Source organism: Oreochromis niloticus, linkage group LG8 (assembly GCF_001858045.2).
Source record: "Oreochromis niloticus isolate F11D_XX linkage group LG8, O_niloticus_UMD_NMBU, whole genome shotgun sequence".
NCBI lineage: Eukaryota > Metazoa > Chordata > Actinopteri > Cichliformes > Cichlidae > Oreochromis > Oreochromis niloticus.
In genome coordinates, this window is record NC_031973.2 from 12,116,652 (window position 1) to 12,140,254 (window position 23,603).

Here is a 23,603-nt window from a genome sequence, read left to right on the forward strand (position 1 = left end):
GTCTTCCTGTGATGCTCACTGTTAAATTGAAAACAACCATCAAAATGTGTTGTCATACCAACATTTACACAAAAACTAAACAGTTCAAAGTATTATTCACTATTTCAATATATATTGTCCCACTTTGGAAGAGAACAATGAGAGCAATTATTTAAAAGTTTGTTGTTTTTACGTCAGCAGTTGTTTTCACAGTGTGCTATTGTTTTCTTGGTTATCTAAGCAATTTTCACTGTGAACAGCAGAGGGCTCTGTGTAGCGTAGTCAAGCTGCTCTACTGGAGGTAAATATGGGTGCTTATCATGGCGCTTCCCCCATCAGTGCCCTCAGGTAAACTACTTTAGATGTTGATCCGTTTTCCTGTTTGCAACAAAGCACGTGAATGCATCAAAGTCTGCACTTAACGATCTGGGGGGGTTTTTTTTCTGTTTGTTTGTTTTCTGACCCAATTTGCACACTTGGAGGAGCGTTACACAACTCATTAAATTAACTGCAATCGGCAAGTGTTCAGTGTCAGTAAGTTTGCAAGTTGGCACAGGTGTTTCACCCGCCCTTTCTCTATGGGGCCACAGGGATCAGAAGTCAGGACCTCGCCCTCTGATTGGTCGCTCTCAGTCAGATGCTGCGAGAGCTGCGTGGTGTGAATGTTTTGGGAATTTGAACCGGAGTAACCTCGGTCATGTCAGTGTGACAGTAATATAGTGCAATTTAAACCACCCCACATCACACCACAGAAGCGTGCTGAGTCATGATGTGCTGAGCCTTCACTGGTAACTTAGGTTCAGATTTTAGTAGAGCTGCAATGGGCTGACTCGAATGGATGCAGTCATGCAGGAAGATGACATAGATTTATAGTTAATAAAATTATGATGCCTCCAGACGCCACTCAACTGGGATTTCGAAGTTATACTACTTTAGTCCGCTCCCAGTCCCACTTAAAAATATTCTCTGCATATTGTTAAGAAGAAAAAACACATAATCCCTATCTGCAAACACAAACTACTTCAAACCCTGTCTACCAACCATCTAAAGTACTTATCTGTGAGTACTTTCAGTAGTACATTTTGATGCCAGTATTAATGTAGACTGTTTGAATATATCTATATATACAATTATAATTCTGTTATAGTGCTTTTCAGAGGAAAAATGTGCTTTTATTTTACTCTGTTTTTCTTAACTATTGTTATGTTACAGAGACACATTAATAGAAAATATAATCAGACAGTACTAAATATATGGCACAACAATGTTCAGTATTTCCAGTGTCTGTGACAATGCATTGTCTCTCTTTTTATATGTAAGAGGTAAATGCATTTGCATCTTTGTTATATCATCTGAATTAAATAGCTATTTGTTATTTTAAACACACACACACACACATATATATATATATATATATATATATATATATATATATATATATATATATATATATACATATATATATAGTGTTTGTTAGTTTGTCGCTGTGACCATTCTTTCGATTTAGCTTTTAGTTTTTCTTCCTAGTTTCTTTGAAATCAAGTCTCTGTTAGTTTTCAGTGAGTCCTGTCTAATTCCTTGTGTTTTGTTTTGCTTCCCTTTAGTTTGAAGCTGCTGTCTGTATTTGTATTTATTCCTGTCTTATTTTGGTAGTTACTCGTCTCTAGTGTCTTGTGTTTAGTTTGACTTCCCCACTGCCTCATTTGTCTTCAATTACTATCACCCGCATCCACTTCTGCTAATTACCCTCATGTGTATGAAAATATAAGCGTTGTCTTCCCATCAGTGTTTGCCTTTGTGTCTGTTAACCTCCCTTGTGTGTTTCTGGTTGTGTGCACTTGTGTGTCATTGGATTTCACCACTTTATTTATGAACTTTGCTTTAGACCTTTTGTACACCGGCCAGAATAAACAGATTGCTTTTTATTCACCCAGTCTGCCTCCTGTCTGTCCACGCTGTGACGATAAGAAAAAATTATGGGCAAAGTTGGAAATGCAGGTCTTTTACTTGTGTCCCTTTGGCCGGTCCACCTGAGGATTCGAAATGAGCTGGGGCAGGTTTGCAATTCATGCTTCTAAATCAGGAATGGAAGATGGTGGAAAAAACAAAATAATCAAATAAAGACTGTAAAACTTCAACATTTTATTAGACTTTTTCCATAATGTCATGTGGCATTAATACACAAACAACATAATGACACTTAAGAGGTTCCAACCCTTCACTTACAGAGCAAATAAAGAACAAAGACAAAAAATTGCATAAAATTGCATGATTAGATTTTGGAATCACTCTTTTGATACACATACTCCTTAACCTCATACAGTCTGACATATTAAACTGGTCTCTTGTGACCACACTGGTCCTACATTCCTCTCTGGCCTGTGTAAACCAGGCAGAGGTTATATTTGACTTGACCACTTATGCCAGCAGCACACTGGATGAGTTCTTTGCCACAGAAGCCCAAAGGCAACCAGGAACATGCCATCCCCCAAACCACTCCAGCTGGCTTCTTCACAGACACTCACACTTGGTTGGGGTTATGGAGTAAGATATCACTGGAGACATTTTAACACTGCAATGTCAAAAACCTTCATTTTGACATATTTTGAACTCAAAATGAAGTTGATGTACAGATGTGGTCAGAAGGGTCAATACACTCATAATGGGCATGGACGTCCTTGTAATTGGGCTTTTAAATGTTTATTTGAACAGTTAATTTTCTAAGGTGTAGTGGTTGTATAGCATATATCTTTATTGACTTAAAAAATAATAATTGGGTGAACAAGTTTGAATTTCCTTTGGATTTTCTCTAATCCATACAGGGTCAAAAGTATACATACACCCCCACTAGGATCTGGCTAAATGTCTTAGCAAACTGCGCCTTGACCAGACACTTTTGGTAGCCATCTACCAGTTTCTTATATAATCCTAGCTGCATATTTGACAAAAAGTCTTGGCAGAATTGGTAGTGGTCTTTTAAATTGGTTGGTTTTCTTCAACAGATCTGGCTTTTAAGTGTAGACCACAAGGTCGGAGCTTTGGGAAGGCCATTCCAGAAGATTAAAGTTAGCATGCTTGCCAAAATCAGTTTTGATTTGTGTTTGGTCTCATTGTCCCGCTGGAACACCCAATTATGTCCAAGTTTCAACTATCTAGCTGTTGATTTGAGGTGACGTTGATAAATTTGTAGTTAATCCTGCTTTTCATTATTCTTTCCACTTTGTGCAATGTACCTTTACCACTAAAGGCAAAAAAGCCCAGAGCATGATGCTACCACCACCATGCTTGACAGCTGGTACACTGTTCTTAGGTGTGAAAGCCTCACGTTTACTCATCCAAACATATCTCTTGTCACTATGGCTAAATAGCTGAATTTTTGCCTTGTCTGACCATAAAACCTTTCTCCACAAGGCATTTTGCTCGTTCATGTGGGCATCGGCAAATTTCAGTTGAGCTTGAACCTCTCAATTTTGAAAGAGAGGCTTTGTTTTTGGTCAGCACCCTTGCAGTTCATGGCCATATAAAACTGGCCTTACTGTGGACAGTGGCACTGGTGTTCCAGCAGTTTCAATCTCACAGCAGGCTTGAGCCTTGGTGGTTCCTAGATTGTCCCTGAACATCCTACCCAATTTTCTTTCATCTGAGTGCGAGAGTTTAGACCAGGGGTGGGGAACTCCAGGCCTCGAGGGCCGGTGTACTGCAGGTTTTAGATATCACCCTGGGTCAGCACACATGAATCACATGATTAGTTCATTACCAGGCATCTGGATAACTTCAAGACATGTTGAGAAGGTAATTTAGTCATTTAAATCAGCTGTGTTGGATCAAAGAAACATCTCAAACCTGCTGGACACCGGCCCTTGAGGCCCACACCCCTGGTTTACACCTTGGCAGTGGTGACACATGTGAATAACTTCTATTTACATACAGTTGTTTGAAGACACCTTTCCAACTTGTGTAAATGTACAGTTCTACTTCTTAGATCCTGACAGTCTTGGGCTTTCATTGTTCTGATTGTTAGTCAAGCCAATGAGTGCTGTCAAACAAATAATTTTTAAGAGAAACTACTAATGAGAAAGCAATAAACCCTGGCCTTGTCAAGTTAAGCAACACTGAAGCACCTTCAGCAGCACTTATTAAGATTTAAATGAGTGTATGTACATATTTGTATGTATATTTTTAACACTGTGGATTAAAGAAAATCCAAAATAAATTCAAATTTGTCCACCCAATTCTTAATTTTCAAAGTCACTAAAATATATGCTGTATAATTCCACCCTGGAAAATGAAATCATTCGAAACAGATTATTGAAAGCCCCAAATTATAATGACATTCACATCTGCGATCAGTGTATGTAAAACTCTGACCACAACTGTAGACAGACAAGGCATTTAAATGTGAAACCCTTCATTTCCAAGAGTTACTGGACAGATTTAAGATTTGTACTTAACTTATAAGATTTGGGGCTTAGCTAATACGTTTCCCCCTCTAATAAATCAGGTTTTATTTTATTGACTATTAAATCAAGATCAGAAAGACCAGTGGCTTCTGGTAATCTTACAAAACCCAAGATATAAATTTTACAATGACGTGAAAGAGAGGAAATCAGCAATTACTCACTTTCGAGGCTGAATCTAAATCGTTGAGACTAAATCTCTTCAATGAGTGCTTAAGAAAGTGTTATTTATTTATTTCTCTGTTACTTTAGTGAAGGATTTCAAGATAGAAGACAGCAGTAACAACAATGAGAAGCATTTAAATCCCATAAGACATCCTTATGGAGTTAAAATTGGATGCCTTTTCTTTTCATGTGCCCTGATCTTGAAAACCAAATTAAAATATCCAGGAAATGTTTAGAAATCACAGGCGTAGTTAGCTTCGTTCCTGACACCAACTACAAAAACATTCTGAAAGCGAGAACTAAGTATGTGTAAACCAAAATGTCTCATGGAACTACTCTAAATGTTTGGCATGCACAGCGCAAATTTATTTAGAATCATAAAACCCAAAGACACAGAGAGTGAAAACAGAAATAAATGAGCAACAACTGTTAATGGAATTACAAGTGTATTGAAAATATTGTGAATTTATTTCAGATTTTTAATACAGTAGACATTATCAGACTGAGAACAGCTCGACCCCTCTCTCTCCTCATTAAGAAAACGCTGCTTTTGGTGCTCTGGACAGCCGGCGTTGTTGTAATAGTATATAATGCCATCTGTTTTGGTAAGTGCTCTAATGATGTCCTCACGACAGCACCTTTGTTTTACGTTTTTATGCCAAGATGCTGTGATGAGTTGAGAGAAGCTGGCACCATCCATCTATCAGGGCCCAAGTTAAAGCTAAAGTGCGAGACCTTTGGATAGTAATTAATTTACATTCACAGAGCTGGGTAAGCCTAATGGTTACATCTCTCTATGTTTAGTTAAATTAAAGGATTAAATATCAAATATAGCATTAGCTCAGGAAGCCCAAACAAGATGATCCACTGATATACATCTAACTTACAAATACATGGATCTTAAAGCCAGTTTTCAGTTGCTGTCTCTACAACAAGCAACCTACTTCCACCCAGCTCCTTTTTCATGCTTTTGCCATTGATGGCTGCTCCATTTTATACTGGGACTCTTACTGCTGCTCTGCCTGCTTTTGGCTTTCACCACCCATGGCATAGCTACAATGACAAAGCAATGGTGGAAAGCCCTATGAAAGCCAATGGGTTCATGGGAAGGATCACAATCTGAAAAACAGGAAGAAGTGATCAACGGCTACGCTAACACCGACCGCCACTGTTGTGGCTTTGTACAACTGCTCTCACAGCCATGAAAGGGAAGCAAAAGTTTCGCACTGCAGCTTTAAACCTCACGATTTAACATTCTCGCCAGCTTTTAATTTTGTACCGGACTCTTTTACGCTTAAATCCTACCCTCCGTTTGCATGTACATTTCCTCAGTGTTGCCATGCTACGTTTGCCTAAAATTAAACATGATTTTAGGAGAAAAACAATGTTCCACTCAGTGTAAACATGGAACTCAGAAGTCAAATTTGTTTTGCGGTACTCGAGCATTTTTGACTCAACTGACAGGAACGAAGGAATGGATGCAAGTCATAAGGCATTAGGTTGATCCTGACTCTTAAGAACAAATGAACAATTGCTCCAGTTTTCAGATTTTTTTTAAAGATATATTTTTACAAGGCCATCAGCCAAATATTGGAATGCAGAAATATCTTTATCAGGTTCGAACAATATTTTCTTTTGCTTTTTTCTGAAAGTCAATAAGAAAGAAAAAATAATTAAACACATAACTACGCATTCCACACATCAGAATCAAAGATTAACATGAACACTGATGCACCTAAAAATCTGAAATAACAATGACCTTGTAGCACATCAAAGGGAAACCAGACCCTGTTTCGGAAATCAACGCGGCGCCAACGGTTCTGATGATCCAAAGCGATGCAGCTCCACAGTACATTACAAAAATAGACGCAGTTCTGCCTTCACAGTCACCGATACAACACCTCATTACAACACCTACTACAGTATATCGCCATGCATGGGTGACATGTTGTTTTGTAACACCAGAACTGCCACATGACTGGCTGCTACACCTATCAGGGAGCTCTATGCTGCAGATGTTTAAGGACAAAATAGTCACACGAGTTGGATAAAATCTGTTAAGCAAAAAGCCGCTCATGCCACAATGTTAAAAAAAACAACAACTCCAACAATCATGTTATGCAAAGAGGCGACTTAGTGTGCTCTAGTGGACCACAGAGATGGTTGTAAAAATGTTGTCGTTTGACACACTCTTGGCACTAATGATACTTTCATCCAGCACCCAAAAATTCAGTGAAATCTTTTATCTTTCTAAGGTAAAGTTACAATTCTCATTAACCTGCTTATGTTAAGCGGCAGTTTCATTCTAATGTTAAACAAGTTCCCTATATTATCGCGAGAAACTTTTCTCAATAGATATCCAGTGTAGATTTCTGCTAAAGGCAACCAGTGTTGCACCCTGCAGGTTGTGTAAAGCTTTGGCCTACTGGTTGTCAGAATGCTCAGGCTAATAAGAAGGTCTGGGTTCCCTCAGTATTCTCTCATATTTCATTAAAGCAAGCATTTTAAATTTTTTTTTGCAAAAAGCAAAACAAACATGACCTCTCAACCTCTTCATTTCAAATCTAAACTGCTCAGAAATTAAATCTATTTATGAGAACAGTTGAAAACTTGCTGTAAACTACAATAAAGGCAACACTCTTGAATCAGTAATGTACCTTAACAGTTAAAATGTTACTCCATATTTAAGTGCTCCACTCCTTGTCAGTTTTGAAGAATAATTAATTCATACTTACATAAAAATGATCGGCTACATAACTGATCTTGCATGAAGAATGCACACCAAAAGTGGCAAAACAGCGGAGAATGGAGGTGACTTTTAAAATGCATCTAATTCAAATCTGAAACATCATTTTTTTTTTTTCCATCTTGAATAATTTGTTTAGTTACAGCTACAAAAACCACAAAAACAAGCAAAAATGTGGTCAAGGCCCTTATAAAGCTGACTTTAATCCTCAGAGAATGAGAAATGTATAGCTGTCAAAGGACTGTGGAGATTCTTCTTATCGGTCGTTTTGCCTTGAAGCTGACCACAGTTTAGCGATCTTAGCCACTGCGGTGGCTTCCGTCTCCGGTGCGCTGTATCCGGGCCAGGACTAGGTCACGGGACACCTTCTTGCGGTCTTTGGCCAGGCCCAAGAAACACATGAAGTCGATGAAACAAGTGGTAAGGTTCAACTTGCAGCCAAACTCGCTGGTTGCATAGTCATATGGGAACGTGTGGTGATAGTTGTGAAATCCCTCACCTGCAAAGCACAGGAAACAGGAATGAATGATTCATTAAAAACATGTAAAACTGGATTTCAAAGGCTGTCTTTGCAACGCATTCCATGTTAGGTATAGGTATAGGGAGTTTTTAGTCTTTAAAAGAAAAAGAAGATTCTTCAACTGTTTCACTGCTGGGATCTGTGTTTACAGTGTAGCCTGCGGTGTTGTCACAGGTTTTCGGTGGTTTGTTTCCACTGGCTGTGATGTCATTACTGCTGCTCCCACCTGTCTGCTTTTCCCACCTGTAAAGTCACCCGAGCCGTGTTTCCCTCCTTTCCATTCCCTAATCATTCCCTGCAGTATTTATAATCCCACCTCACCCACTTTTCAGATTGTTTCTGAGCTTTGTCGGGTGTTTGCCTGCTTATTAGGTGTACTACAAACCAAAAGAAAAAAAAAAAAAAAAAAAGGCTGTCAAACCTGAATTCTAATGTTTATAAGTTTGGTTTCATTCTTTTCCTGATGACATTCCCTAGATGCAAACCTGCTTCAGCCAAACCATGGTGATGCCACTGAGTGAAACTAGAGAGTAAAGACGCAGTAGCTAATACTGCAGCCAGCAATTCTGAGCTTTGAAAACGTATTGATCTAAGGAAGAGCCCGACCAATATATCAACCGCCGATCTATCAGCCAATATTTGCTATTTGGCTGATAAGGAAAAAGAAGAGACAAGGGGAAACACCCTTCAATCATGAGTGGTGATCTTACATAGTTTATCCACCAGAAACTCAATTTCCCTGATGGCCACAAACATACCCAGCTGATTAGAGCAGAGCTGAGTGTAACAACAAGAAATTTACAATTATCTTTATTTCCATTGTCATATTATCTTAGTAAATAACTAGACTAGGCCGATATATCTGATTTTTTAAGTCACTAAATAGCGGTATCAGTTTATATCAATTGGGCTTGAAGGATTTAGAATATTCATTCATATAATTATTTTCAATTTGTTTTTGCAACATTATTTTTTCAATATAGCCCCTATTTTGGGACAGTGCCATATCTAAAAGCACATCTTCATTATCATGTCATGTCAAGCTGAAAGTTGGAAAGCTCTCATGTGCTGCTGCCAACAGTACACATTGAGAGACAGCTAAATAAATGTTTCAGCCAGCAGTGCTCTATTTTTATTCCTTCATGACCTTTTTGGCTCGAGTTTAGTAGGTAGTCCTTGATTAGCTAGATAACGCTCCTTTTATAGCTGTATGCACAAAGCCTGATGAAGAAAGACTGGGTTACCCAAAAAAGTTGATAACAGCGGTTTTGATACCCTTTATCTTTATCTTATCCTATTTTAGCGTGTATCCAGCCAGCTAATGCAACTAAAGCTTGGCTATGTGGACCTTGGCTACTAATAAACCCGTCTTGTTCTACAACCTTGTGAAACATTTTTCCCCCTGAAGAAAATCTTGTTTTGCAACCACATAGCTTTGTAGTGATTTTGTGTCTTCCAGGCTCTGACAGTTGGGAGTTTATACGTTTTATGCACATAAATTCTACATTTAAATTCTGATAAATTCTTTATGAAAAACTGATCAAGAGATTGGCATTGGCCTTGTTCACCAATATAAAATGATAGTCAGTGATGGACAGCTAACTGCTGCATTAATTCAGTTTTGCACTGACTAATTGTTTAAACCTGGTGTGACGAGCTGACAGCTTTTAAAACTGTTCAGTTATTTAAAGGAAAAGCAATACTACAAAAAAAATATTGGAATTGACTAAATTGCTTTAAACGTTAATATCATCCGAGAATTGCACAGCAGTTGCATCCCTAAAATAAACAATTCAGAAGCAACTGCAGGAACAATGACAGACTGTGGTGGTATATTGGTGACATCGTGTGATGTTCCCTAACAAAAGACGACTTTCTTCCCTGCATAATCATTACCAAAGATACAGCTGCTAAATTGTGCCTCTTCTAAAACTAGACTTAACTTGCACTGGGGTGAATAGCTGGGTGCCATCTTAGAATATCCAGCTCTTTTGATATATCTATCGGGTGCTCTTTGTCACTGCACTGCTGACTCCTACTGGTTGAACAAGATGCATGCATAGCGAGGGGAGGAGGTGGACAAAGTGGTAATCAGGTAAAAATCGTTAATAAAATAGGTTCAAATCAAATGTATTTTTTGTTTTTAAACATTTTATCCACCCTTTAGCACATCTGGTAAATAAAATGTTTACATGGGCCTGTAAAAGTCGTTCCTTTTGTTTTAGTTCAATTCAAGTTCATTTATATAGCGCGAAATCACAGCAACAGTTGCCTCACGGCGCTTTATACTGCAAGGTAACAACCCTGCAGTATTAAGGAGGCATTCCCAACAATCAGACGATCCCCTATGAGCAAGCTCTCGGCGACGGTGGGAAGGAAAAACTCGCTTTTAACAGGAAACCTCCGGAACAACCAGGCGCGGGAACGGGGAGCCACGTGCCACGACCGTTTGCGAGGTGAGGGGACAGAGAAAAGAAAAAAAAGAGAGCATAGGGAGACAGGGCAAAACAGAAACTATGGGGAGAGAGAGATGATAATCACTGGTTAGCAAATTTGTTTAAGCATAATTGGATGATTTGACTTTTACTGCACTGAACGCTTGACGCAACTGTGCAGTCAAATAAAAGCAAAACGAGGACATGTATCGTGTACAATGTAATTACATTTACTCTGATGGTGACGCTATACTAAAGTAACAAACTTACATGAAAATCAGCCTTTTCTTTTTCAATTTTACTTAAAAAATACTTTCAAATATCCCTATACAAGCATTCACTGTACTGTGCTGTACATTCTGTTGTGTAATTTCTGCAGTGAGCATGTGGTGTGGTGTTGTTCATACCTATAGCACTGAAAGTGACAAACTTGTTCTCTCTGGGGTTGATGTTCTTGTCATAGGGCCTGTTTCCCCACATGTGGGCAGCGCTGTTGACCAGCCAGGTAGCGTTCAGCACCAAGGTGTACCTAAGCAGAGTTGGGACGAAGTAGGCCACCCACAGAGACTCCCCCCACAGGTACCAAGGCACGATTGTTGGGATAAAAAAGCACATGACCAGCACGGAGAGCTTGTAATGCCTGTTGAGGAGATAGCGAGAGTAGGTATCAGCAAAAAGAAAAAGAAAAAAAAAGCTGTTAACTGTTAAGGAGTAATTATTTAAATACAAAAACTATGTTTCCCAGATAAGAAAATGCCCACTTTTTCCCCTTTATTTCCACTTGACCTATTTTCCATTCAGGCCTGCTCTCCGTGAATCTTACGTTAGTAATTGTCATCTTGTTAAACCAGAATGACTAACACAGCTTGCCATTATGAAAACATCTCCACAGCAGTACTCTAACATTTATTTATATTTATAGAATCTGCAACACTGCTGTCTTGCTATTTGCACCCATTGCACTTTGTTTTTTTTAGCACCTGGATGCAGTGTGAAGTCTGAATCTTAATCATGCCACTTACTTCCTCTGAAACATGACAACTTTGTCTGCTAGCAGGTCAGTGAGCTCCAGCTTGCGTCCTTTCTCAATCACGTCAGGGTGTTTGCGCACCAACAGCCAGCCGATGTGAGCAAAGAAAAAGCCGCGGACGGCGTTGTGAGGGTCGGCGTCTGTTTCCGAGTATTTGTGGTGAACCCTGTGGTCTCGAGCCCATTCAAAGATATCATTCTGTGGTTTGGAATTAAGACCAAGATTATGCACACTGTTGACACAGCACGGTACTTATAGTGAAACAAAAGCTGCTATTATCTTGGCTCCAGGTCATAAGTGTGTGTTTGTTTACTAAAAAGATGTGTCAGCAGAACAGTCATTTTGACTTGCCTGAAATGCCATGGAGTTAGCTACACCGAGGAAAATCTTTAAAGGTAATGTAGCCTTGTAGGATCTGTGACTCCACAGGCGATGCGCTCCTGCAGTGACTCCTAACGCACTTATCAAAAAACAAAGTACAGCTGTGGAAAGAAACACATGGGCAAATTAGTTTGACCTACTTTTGTGCTCATGTCAATTGCACTTTGTTACACAGATGCTGCACACTGCAGTGTTTGTGCATTATTTTCTGCACAATTGCACTGTTATTGTTAGGGCTGGGAAGAACATCCAGCAACAAGTGACAGATCACGAGACAGATACATCGTGACAGCCGCGGATCTGTTTCCCCCCCCCAAAAAAGCATAAATTGTTAAAGCACTACAGTCTTTGTTTACCACAATCTTTATCAATTTGATCCAAAAGGCTCTTCAGGATTTGATTAGATTTCGTGCACAATTTCCAGCGGAAATTGCAAATTTCCCTCAGCTCACCTGGTTTGCACTGGCCTGTCTGTTTCACAAGGAGATTACATAAAACAGAGTCCTTTACAGTGTAAAAGAAGCCAAATCTAATAATAAAAACATTTCATGGTTGAATTCATGAAAGACTAAAAGCTAAAAGAGTTGTGACTTTTTTAAAAATGCCCACAGCAGTGAAGAAACTGTTTAAACAAAGTGCAGTTTATGCTAATTATCCAGCTATTCTTCATTTGTCTACATGACCTTTATTTTTAAAAACCTGACATTAAGGAGGACAGTTTATTTTCCTGACAGCCCATCTTAAAGATACATGCTGTGACATGTAATCTCTGATGACTTTATGCCTGATCTATAATCCTCCACCTCCATGAAGGATGCTGGGAGGGATCACAGATCTATGCAGCCGCCTATTTGCATTCACCACCGGCGAGAAACGCAGGGCGTGCTGCTGACATAACAGCTGCTGATTTGATAAAATATTACTTCCACTAAATAAGTAAATAAAACCAACATACAAAAAAATGAGAAAAGGGGGTGTAACAGGTAATTTCCTTTTCGCACTTACACCAAAGCAAGGTCAAACGAGATGCTGAAGGGACGACGAACACGCCGTAAAAGGCTCCTATGTGCAACAGAGTCATCAGTATGACATTTTTCCATACGATGATCCGGGGAGGTTTTGGGCCCTCTTTCTCTTTGTACGTGTGATCAAACGCGTCTTCTCTGGCGCTCTCTGGAAGAACATCCCCGTTGCTGGACTTGCGCTGCTGCTGCTTGTTCTCTAACGCCTCCGCCTCCGTCATTGTGGCAGCGGTGCTGTGATGCTGAGAGCGGCAAACAGAGGAGAGAAGTCAGTCGCCTCGGCGCTTTTTTGTGTGTAATGGAGGCTGTTTTGTTAATATGTTAATTAATTTGTGTGCTGACTAGCCCCGGCAGGCTAGCTGCTTGCTTGCTGGCGCCGTCGGAGGATGAAGAGGAAGACGGTAGCGATGATGCTGACTTATAAAGCGGTAACACGACGCTCCAACGCGCCAAAAAACACTGATGAAACACCTGTGGGAGGGAAAATTGTTACTCAATAACTCACCGAAGACAGGCAGAAGGGCAGAAACGAGATAAACGGAGGACAGTCTGCTTGACCCAAAATTACAGTAACCCAGAAAAGGGAGAGTGATAGCTCTGCAATGAGAACTGGAACTCGTGGTGTGGCCGACCAATGAGCGCTCGCCTGTCGCCTCTAGCTCGGGCTCTGATTGGCTGTTTGTTTATCTGCTGTTCACCTTTTATTCATTCTCCGGTTTGCCAGATGTATATTTGCCACCCCTGGAGACTAGCCGATCTTGTTGCTGTCTAGACACGCACAAAAATCGAACCGTGTAACCGTTTTCCTTTCGAAATCACGCGTGGACTGAAACACAAGCACTCTGTTAACGATGCAAGTGGAACAAAACAAGTTACTGTACCCAAACCCCGGCAGCAGAGCCCCCCTCCCCCCTGTCCTCCGCCCACGTAGGAAAATAGGATGCTTCATCTGTTACGTCATCCTCATTCTCCGTCTATAGAAGTTTAATTGTGAGATATAAACTTTCAACTTGCCTAAAACAAGCATAAGGTGCTGAACACCATAAAAAGTATTTTAGGCATGATGGAAAAAAACAGATGAGTCTCCATAAACACTGCAGAACAGGTCGAACCGGCTGTTTACGTCACCCTGCGAAGAAGAGCTTTAACTGTGCTGCAAAATAGAAACAGATACACACTGCATGACCAAATTAAGGATCACACGGCCCATATTTACCCGGGCGAGCAGCAGAAAATGGATGGATGGTTGGATGGATGGATGAACACACCAATGGGTGTTCACCCTCTTGACCTACATTTGAAAAAATGGCGATCTGTCGCCATCTAATGGAGAAATGGGGCAGCGCACGCAGCCGATGCTGTTATTTTCTGCAAACAGGGCTTACCTATTACTAAAATCTCCAATCCCCAGGCACCAGTAGCAGACAAAATTTAGCACCACACTGATAAATGCATATCACCGACTGACTGATACATATATTTTTTCCTGCAGCATCTATCTGGCGTCATCATCAGGCGCCCGTATTTACTTCTGGTCCAGTTAGTTGCTGCTGATGCCTGCTGCGATGGAAGTAAACAGGGACGAAGCGGAGCGCTGCATTGACATTGCAGCGGCCGCCTTAACCAACCAACAGCCGGACAAGGCGCAGAGGTTCCTGGAGAAGGCGCAGAGGCTCTTCCCGACAGAGAAAGCCAAAGGTAAGTCAATATGGGGGGAAAGGGGGAGGGGGCACACATTCAGCTGCGAAGATGCGCATCATCACCTCCACAGCCTGCAGCATCACCTGCACTCCTCATGAGCAGCGCATGTAGCCAGGGCCTTTGATAGCACTTAAGCTAGCTGGTTCATTTATGAAGCTTCTGCGCCTTTTTCTTCTTCTTTTTTTTTGTACGAATTTCACTTCAAAATGAAGCTGTTCCATCAGTGTCTGCAGTGCTTTCATTTGCTTTTCTAACAGAAAGCTAAGCCTTTAATTTAGGTGAACAGGACTGGAGTGGGAGAAAGGCAAAATAAGTCCTAGACCTCCAAGAATACTACATGCTACTTTCCCATGATTATTTCAAAAATTATTTTTGACAACACAGGTATTATCCTTCTAAATTCCCCAATCTAGCTCGATACTAAATAAATACAGATAAATACAAAACATTCGGCAGAATAAAAACAGAAAAGAGATCAATATAGCACAATGTACATGCAAAGAAATGTACTATATTTATTGCTGTGAAAAAGTATGTCTTTTTCTAGTTTTTGTATTTTTTTGTACATTTGTGCCACTTACATGCTTCAGATCATCAAACAAAATTCAGTACCAGACAAAGACAATCTTTGATTCATTTTGAATCAGTCAATCATTTAAATAGAACCTCTCTGACAAAGTGAAGTGGGCTAAAAGATCTCAAAAAACAACACATCATGCCACGATCGCGGCATGATGTGCAGAGAAACAGTCATTGACATCTATCAGTCTGGAAGGGGTTACAAAGCCATTTCTAAGGCTTTTGGACTCCAGCGAACCACAGTGAGAGCCATTAGTTACAGTGGTGAACCTTCCCAGGAGTACCCGGCCTACCAAAATTACTCCAAGAGCACATCAATGACTCATCCAGGAGGTCACAACAAAACCCAGAACAACATCTAAAGAACTGCGAGATAACTTGTCTCAGTTAAGGTCAGAGTTCATGATTCAACAAAAAGAAAGAGACTGGGCAAAAGTGAAAATCACAGCTGACCAAAAAGAACACAAAAGGCTCATTTCACAGTTGCTAAGGAACATCTTGATCATCCCCAAGACGTTTGGCAAAATTCTGTGGACTGACGAGACAAAAGCTGAACTTTTTAGAAAGTTTGAGTGCCATTGCATCTGGCATAAAACACACAGCATTTCATAAAAAGAACATCAGACCAGCCATTGGTTCCTGCGTTGAAGCTCAATCGCACAAACTTAATCTGAGAGTAACCAGCAAGTCCACCTCTAAATAAAACCAAATGAAGGTTTTGGATTGGCCTAGTCAAAGTCAGGAGTTAATCTCTATTCAGATACTTTGGGATGACCTTAAACAGAGCATTCATACTGGAAAACCCTCCATTGTGGCTGAGTTGAAACAATTCTGCCAAGAAGAGTGGGCCAAAATTCCTCCAGAGTGATGTGAAAGACTCATTGTCAGTTATCCCAAATGCTTGATGGCAGTTCTTGCTGCCGAGGATGGCACAACCAGTTATTAGGTTTAAAGGGCAATAACTTTTTCACGCAGGGGCAGGTAGGTTGGATGGTTTTTTCCCTTGATAAATGAAATCATCCTTTAAAAACTGCACTTTGTATTGCATTTCAGTTATCTATGTCTAACATTAAAATTTCTTTGATTCTCAAACATAGAAGTGGGACAAATGTGCCAAGCAAATATGACATTAGGAAGGATGCAAATACTTTTTCGGACCACTGTACATGGTGGCATGTGCTTGTGCCCAGCTTTCCTCTTCTTAGATTCCTGTGGATACCCACATACACACCAGATACGCCTTAGACCCTGACCCACCTCACATATAAATATAAAACCTGTTAAAACTGCAACCACAGCATATCTGAAAATAAAATAAAAGAAATAAAGCAGGTTTTTGATTTTTATTTTAGTTATAATGGTTCAAGCCACTTTGTTTTAGTTCTAGGCTTACTGCATTCAGCTGCTATTGACAATAATGGTGTGGGGTTTTTAAAATTTCATTTCATTGTTTATGTATTTCAGATTTCTGCAAGCAGAAAAACAAATTGCACAAGCAGACAGATCCTGCAACAAAAACTATATTTAGTTTAATGATTTTCAAACATAGCTACAGTTTTATACTCTGCCCCTAAGAAGCTCTTATAATACCATTGTACTTCATTGCTTGGTTGCTTTACATCTGCTTGATGACATTGATAGTCCCACTGTTGATAAATTTGTATTTTTAACTGTTGTTGAGTACTTGATAGAATATCTTTGAACATATCTTCTAGTATTGCTGGATGTAATAGCAAAGAATGGATTTACACCCAGACAAGATATCCATTCAGACTTCAGCGGGGTGTCGGAGCCTCCACAACAGCAGAACATAAAGGAGAACGCCAGACCTGAAGAAAAGCCTGCAGAGTCTTCAAAATCCTACATGGCTGATCAGCTAGAAGCTGTGAGGAGGTACATAAGACTGCTGATTCCATAAACATACTATTGGTTAAAATAAACTCTTTACTTGATGGGTATATTGACTGCAAATGTGATTGAAATTTGGAATCGTGTGCTCTCTGCACAGGATAAAACAATGTAAAGACTTTTATGAAATTCTCGGGGTGTCGAAAGATGCCTCAGAGGATGAACTGAAGAGATCGTACAGAAAACTTGCTTTGAAATTCCATCCAGATAAGAACAGCGCTCCTGGGGCAACAGAGGCATTTAAAGGTAAGACAGTGATTAAACTCATCCAAGGTTAATATAGCACTTACAGAAAGCAGCTTATAACAGCTTCATGTTATAACTTTCCAACAGCTATTGGCAGCGCGTACGCTGTTCTGAGCAATGTTAACAAAAGGAGACAGTACGATCAGTGTGAAGAAGAGAGAAGACATCCTTCCAGACACGGCCCAGACAATGGAAACTTTGAGCCGGATATTTCACCTGAAGAGCTCTTTAATATGTTCTTTGGAGGAGGTTATCCATCAAGTTAGTCTCATACTTTGGTGTTTCCATATAATGCATGTGAGACAGAGTATTTTAATTGCAAATATATATTTCTGTGGTGCGTTTTTTATGTGCTAAATGTGTTAAATCAATCTAGGCCATGCTCACGTGTACAATAATGGGCGGATGCGTTACCAAAGGCGGGAGAGAAGAGAGCGACAGCAAGATGTAAGTTTGATACTTAAAAAGCTAAACTGTAGATGTATAGAGTTGTTTATGTTTTGCCAGCAGGGGGAGACATTTAGTCAGCTGCCATTTTACAAGCTGAGGCTTCTCTCAGAGACTGTGTGTAATGTGTGTGTTTGTTTGTAATGTGTTTTTCCACAGGGAGGTCTCGCCCTCTTTGTGCAAGTCATGCCCATCCTCATCCTGGTTATTGTGTCAGCTCTCAGTCAGATAATGGTCAACAGCCCCTCCTACAGCCTCAGCTTCAGGCCGTGAGTGTGATCCTTGTAACACAAGAATCTAAAGTAACACAACTAACTGTTGTTCTGCAAAACTGTGAGGGACTTAGACAAAAGATTATCTCTACGTTAGCAGAATCCAACCCAGGTTTTTTTCATGGTACTTCTGCTTTCACTCGATCTTTGCATAGAGTGTTAGATTTGCCTTCACAGTATTTGCACTTGTTTCTCCTTGTATTAATTTGCTGCTACCTCTGTTAGTTCCAATTAATCACAGAGCTCCTCTTGTGTGCGCTGCTGTCATGTGTCTCGTCACGTTCCCAGTACACTGACTTTGTGTGTTCAGATATACGCCTGCAGTTTCGAGCCCTGCTTTAAACCATTGTCAGCAGTGACTCATGTTAAGACAGACAGATGGTGCAAGATCTGTGCTGCATTCTGTCATATGATAACACTCCCACACTCTGGCCTATCGTCACGTAGGTCAGCAGGTTACTCACAGAAGAGGCTGACTGAGAACTTGAAGGTGCCATATTATGTGGGGGAGCAGTTCTCCAAAGAGTTCACTGGTGTGAATCTGAAAAATCTGGAGCGGACGGTGGAGGATGATTATATTTCCAACCTTCGCAACAACTGCTGGAAAGAGAAACAACAAAGTATGACAATAAATGATTCTTACATCTGAATTTAAGCATGAATATTGGCCTGATAGTCATGTCATTATCAGTGCTGAGATCATTTTTTAATTGTGTGTGTGTGTGTGTGTGTGTGTGTGTGTGTGTGTGCGCGTGTGTGTGTGTGTTTGTTTTATACAGAGGAAGGAATGCTATACAGAGCTCGCTATTTTGGGGACAGCGATTTATACCAAAGAGCACAGAGGGCTCGCACACCAAGCTGCGCCAAGTTGTCCGAGATCACAGCTTCTTTACATGGATGAAAATGCTTTCATGATTCAAAGCAAGTTCTTCAAACTCTGAATATTTTCTCATTTTGACACCAGGGATGGGGCAAAATATTGACATTCCAATATATAGCATTGATTCCCCTTGATTAACTTAGGGTTGCAGAAGGGCTGAAGCCTATCCCAGCTGGCATAGGGCTAAAGACTGAATACACAACCAGACAGACAGCCCATCAGAAGGCTTTCCGCTTGGTTATCCTCTGTTTTCTCAATACCATATTTGGCTTCAGTATGTCAATACTTGTATCATGCAAGCACATCAGACCAATTTTGCTTGCCAGAGTCACAGCTTCATGACACTTGAACTTATAAAAAGAATGTTGGTAAAGTCAACAAAAGTCAACCAGCTTGCTGTGAAGAGGTTTTGAAAAAGGCTTTTTTTTTTTTTTTTTTTGTCTCCAGGTTTCCAGAATCTCTACACAGGATTACCAGTAATTTATCAAGATGCATTTCTACAATCTGGAGGCTGAAGATGACTCAACAAGGAGCAGACCAGCACCACTCGTCACCAAACAGATCACACAAACTAACTCAAACAATTTTTGTGGAAGTCTAGTATGTGGAAAAAAGATATAGCGTTAATATAGTGTTTTAGAATGGAAATGGTACTTAAAATAGCTTGCTATCCTCAAAAAATGTGGGTTTGAAAAACTTTAGCTTTAGGTTACTCGCGCAACCCCGGTTCTCAGAAAAGCATTTGTTTCGATGGCTCACTATGCGATGCTCCTCCTTGGGTATTCCTCAGAAATATTTATTTCATTATGCCAATCCTGATTGGCTGATGATCGTAACAAACATGTCATTCAGAACCAACCACCCTTAAGTAGCTTGCACAAATAAGCTATCTTTATTCAAGATAAGCTAGGCAGCTAGCACCCAGTTAGCTAACACTCCTGTCTGTGGACAGTAAAGCTGGCTAGCCTGTATTGCAGGTTGAGAGAAGAGGTGTTTGAAAAATGACTGCATAGTAGAGGTGAATGATACAAATATCGACTGTATCGATATCAACACTGTGGTATTGGATCGATACTAGTATGATGGAATTCATACTTTGTTTCTATCCTCTAAGTTCGGTATGTATCCCACCGAATTGTGTTAAATGAATTCTTTGGTTTGTGTATTTTTCCAATACAAAAAATACCATAGTATAAAAACGAAACTATTTTTTTGTGGGGACTGTTATATCTATTTTATTTATAGCCTTTAGCACATTTAAACAACAGAAGTTGACCCAAAGTACTTTAGAGATAGGCACATATACACTCCAGATCTTCCAAAAACCCTGTTTCAAAATACATGAAAAGCTGGAAGTTGTGTTGACAAATTATTGTGGAAAATAAAAATCACAGTGATTTGGTGGTCATTAAAACCTGTTTAGAATTTGCTAATTTGATGATGATGTGATCACCAATCAATTAGGATTGGCATAATGGTTGTGAGTACACAGGCAGGTGCATTCCATATCTAAACGTCAAAACGAAGAATGAGAACGTCCAAGCACTAATTTTGACCAGAAGCCATCATGCACTGGAAAAAGAACACTTTATATTTGTTTTGGGGGGAATGCGGTATGAAAACAGACCATACTTAAGTTATATGTAGTCATATGGATGTTATTTATGTAGCAATATAACAGATGCCACATTGAATGCTGCCTCCTTAATTTTATGCTGTAATTCAATGGAGAAAAGTTTGAGGGGTTTTGATTTTAAATGCACATTCTCAGACTATGCAGTAATAATCTAAAACGTCAAATGTCTAGGCTTTTTAGACACTTGAACACCTGAAATTTGTCTTCTTCTGCTGTGTGTGAGATAGCCACTAGGACATGTCCCTGTCACTTTACCTCCTTTAAATGTATTAAGGGCAAATATATAGTACAACTTCACAATAAATGCCATGAGAATGAGACGTGGCGATCCACAAAATGGGACTTTAACCAGTTCAAGTTGGGAACTGTCACATCTCTGCTCAATCTGTCGGAAAAAGCCATTTTTTGTCACACTTTTTAAGTTTATAGTATGCTACTTATTCTTTGTATTATTTCTTGGAGAAATAGATTATAAAGAGAGGATAAGAAAACCATACGGATCTTGTTCACTTCGTTTTTCCACCATGTTTTTAATTCCAGATGAAAATAAACGTGGTTGCTCAAACGTGCTAAGTGTGACTCTGCTTTGAACAGAACAGGCACAGAATGGGAGACAAAAGCTCAGTCAGCACATTTGGCACGTACAGTGTGCCGGCCGGCCGGCTTACAGAGACAGGGAACTAGAGACATGGTTGCGTGCACGTTCAGCTCTTCAGTGACGTGCAAAATGTGCCTGGCAGGATGTGCAGTGTCACATTCTTTCAGCACAAACACACTCAGCTGTTTTTTTTGCAGACTGCAGATGCTGCACCTCTGATTCATGACTGACTTCTTCAAATTTCACACTAGCTTTTTTTTTTTAGGTTTTTAAACTTTTGCGTCATTGTACATGATGTGGCTTTAATGGCTGCCACATATTCCTGTCAGCTGTTCTGCATCGGAATACCGTTAACCATTGTACCTCACCGCACCAGCTGGTGTGCTCTAGTGTAGTTTGCGTTTGTAGATTTTGCAGAATGGGTTCACACATGCATGCACATTTGAAGACTTGATGATGTTCATTAGCTTTCTCTCATTCTCAGATCTCCACTAACTCTGTCAGTAAAGTCAACTATGGATCATTTGGATATGAAAGATTGAATAAATAATAATAAGAGAAAACAAACTGTTAGAAAACAATAATTTATTTGCATTCAATAAAGGTACAAAAAAAAAAGTTCACTGAGTATTTGAATATCAACCGAAGCAGGACAGGGCTGCACAACACAAGATCAAGTTACATTTGTAATCTTAGCCGCGGCTTGCACAAACAATGCACAAGGCAAGCAAGGGTAGGCCTTTCACACTTCACAAAGGTTACCAACTGTTCTCTTGGTGTACACTTCATCAGGCTTTGGCCAATTCAATTAACTGTCATGTATAAAAAGAAAAAGAACACAATGAACTTCAATAATAACTATAACAATATAGCTAGCTGCCGTTGTTTAGTTTCAATAGAAACTGAGGTATGCACTTCCAATACTTGTAAATGCCATGTCACCAGATATAATGTGATGGTTACATGTTGTCATTTTAAAATCTGAATGTCAGTGGGTGAGTATTAGAAGCACTGCCTGCTCCAGGTACCATAAAGTTCAGCCCCTGTACAGTGGGAACAGTAGGCTACATCATGACAAAGTCCATCTGATACACTTCAGAATGCTTCATATACATGTAATTACACTACTAGGCCCCTTTGTGAGCTTTTATTGTCCTCTTGTCAGCATCAAAGCATTTCAATTCTTTGTATTACTTAACATTCCTCAATTAGAAGATCTTCAGAACTATACAGCTTCTTCTTGATCACACGGAAACCAGTGCTAAGTTTAATAGCTTGTCTCACTACTGGAGTAGAAGGAGACTTTGTGCTAAAAAGTCCTTGAATTTTAGGCCAAAGGCCGCCCGACTCTAGCCTCAACACCAGAGCGAGCTGAAATGTGGGGACAAGGTATGGGTCCACAGATAGCTGTCCCATGCTCTCACAGACATCCCTTTGCTCAACGCAGAGGTCAATGAGAGCCCCTCTTAAGCCGCAGGGCTCACTAGCTGCCAGATGAAGGAGCTCCTGTCCGATGTGCTCCAGAAGTTTGTCTGGAATGAGCAGTTTTGTACATCTTAAGGCGCAATCTGTGTCTTTGGCTTCTCTCAGACTTCGTGCAATCAGGTCCACTACTTCTTTTAAGAGTGTCTCCTCCATTGGATCGTAAAACAGGTCCTCATTGAAGGCACACAAGTCACTTGAGACATCTGAACCTGTGTAAAAGACAAGAATGGGTTAGAACCTGAAACTTGCATACAGAAGAAAAGAATCATGAGATGTGAGATGCCTATGCAGCATTGCTTACCTGAGTCTGAGAGATCACTCCTGCTGCTATTGTTGGACCCTGACTCCATACTCCTGTTGTTGGCAGGTGTGCTGAAATCAGTCAGTCTTTGAACCAGTTTGCCCCAGGACAGCCTTCTGTCGCTGCTGTCCACTGGAGAAGGAGGTGAGCTGCCGATGTCAGTATATGCAAAGAGTTCAGGCATGATTGTCCTCTCTGCAGTATCAGCTGCTTATGTGGTCAACTGTCACAGGAGAAACAAAGGCAACAGATGAGCACCCAACTACTGCCATTTATTCCACGCTTAACGACTTAATTAAACATACATATCAGGCTTTTGAGGTATAGCTTTCTGCTAAAGATATGAACAACAAACATTTTCAAAAAGAACACCTTTTTAATTTGACTGCAGCTAGAAGCTGTTTCACTGTCAAAATTAGCTGTAAACTAGCAAAACTGGCAAATGAATTCATTGTACTTACTCGTTATTTAAATTCTGTGGATGTTTAAGATGCGTAGTTTTAACCGTTATTGTCTGCAACTTGTATCTGGAAACTTCTTTCTTCAGCTCTTCCTCTCTTTCTCTCACCAGCTGCCAAGCTCCGCAGTCTGTCCTGCAACAATGTTTATATATGTGGGCTGCGAGGCCACGCCTGTCTCTCCCCACCCAGCCAATCAAAAAGAGAGGCACGACACCAGCGCTGCTTCTTGCCTGGTAACATGCCAGCAGAGAAGAAAGACAAACAGGAGGAGGAGGAGGAAGGGGGGTGGTGGGGGATGAATAGCAGACCCTAGTGTTATGGATATGTTTCAGGGGACTTGAGTGGGCTTGAAAA

The 23,603-nt window shown here is 40.2% G+C and overlaps 3 protein-coding genes across 3 annotated transcripts; 1 reads left to right on the plus strand and 2 right to left on the minus strand.

Annotated features, from left to right (window-relative positions):
- Positions 1-5,240: 5,240 nt before the first annotated feature.
- On the minus strand, positions 5,241-13,594 carry scd (stearoyl-CoA desaturase (delta-9-desaturase)). Its single transcript, XM_005471382.2, has 6 exons — positions 13,434-13,594; positions 12,719-13,206; positions 11,684-11,814; positions 11,325-11,530; positions 10,710-10,942; positions 5,241-7,846 (listed from the first exon to the last, which is right to left on the minus strand). Exons 2-6 carry the CDS (start codon positions 12,954-12,956, stop codon positions 7,647-7,649), a joined length of 1,008 nt encoding a protein of 335 aa, XP_005471439.1. The 5' UTR covers positions 12,957-13,206; positions 13,434-13,594; the 3' UTR covers positions 5,241-7,646.
- Positions 13,595-14,120: 526 nt separating this feature from the next.
- On the plus strand, positions 14,121-22,456 carry dnajb12b (DnaJ heat shock protein family (Hsp40) member B12b). The gene is made up of 9 exons (XM_003441798.5): positions 14,121-14,433; positions 16,731-16,908; positions 17,024-17,169; positions 17,257-17,430; positions 17,546-17,616; positions 17,776-17,885; positions 18,336-18,508; positions 18,668-18,809; positions 19,216-22,456. The coding sequence occupies exons 1-8, from the start codon at positions 14,289-14,291 to the stop codon at positions 18,787-18,789; spliced, it is 1,119 nt and encodes a 372-aa protein (XP_003441846.2). The 5' UTR covers positions 14,121-14,288; the 3' UTR covers positions 18,790-18,809; positions 19,216-22,456.
- ddit4 (DNA-damage-inducible transcript 4) lies at positions 21,573-23,410 on the minus strand. The gene is made up of 3 exons (XM_003441800.5): positions 23,250-23,410; positions 22,789-23,011; positions 21,573-22,696 (listed from the first exon to the last, which is right to left on the minus strand). The coding sequence occupies exons 2-3, from the start codon at positions 22,970-22,972 to the stop codon at positions 22,197-22,199; spliced, it is 684 nt and encodes a 227-aa protein (XP_003441848.1). The 5' UTR covers positions 22,973-23,011; positions 23,250-23,410; the 3' UTR covers positions 21,573-22,196.
- Between the last annotated feature and the right edge of the window lie 193 nt (positions 23,411-23,603).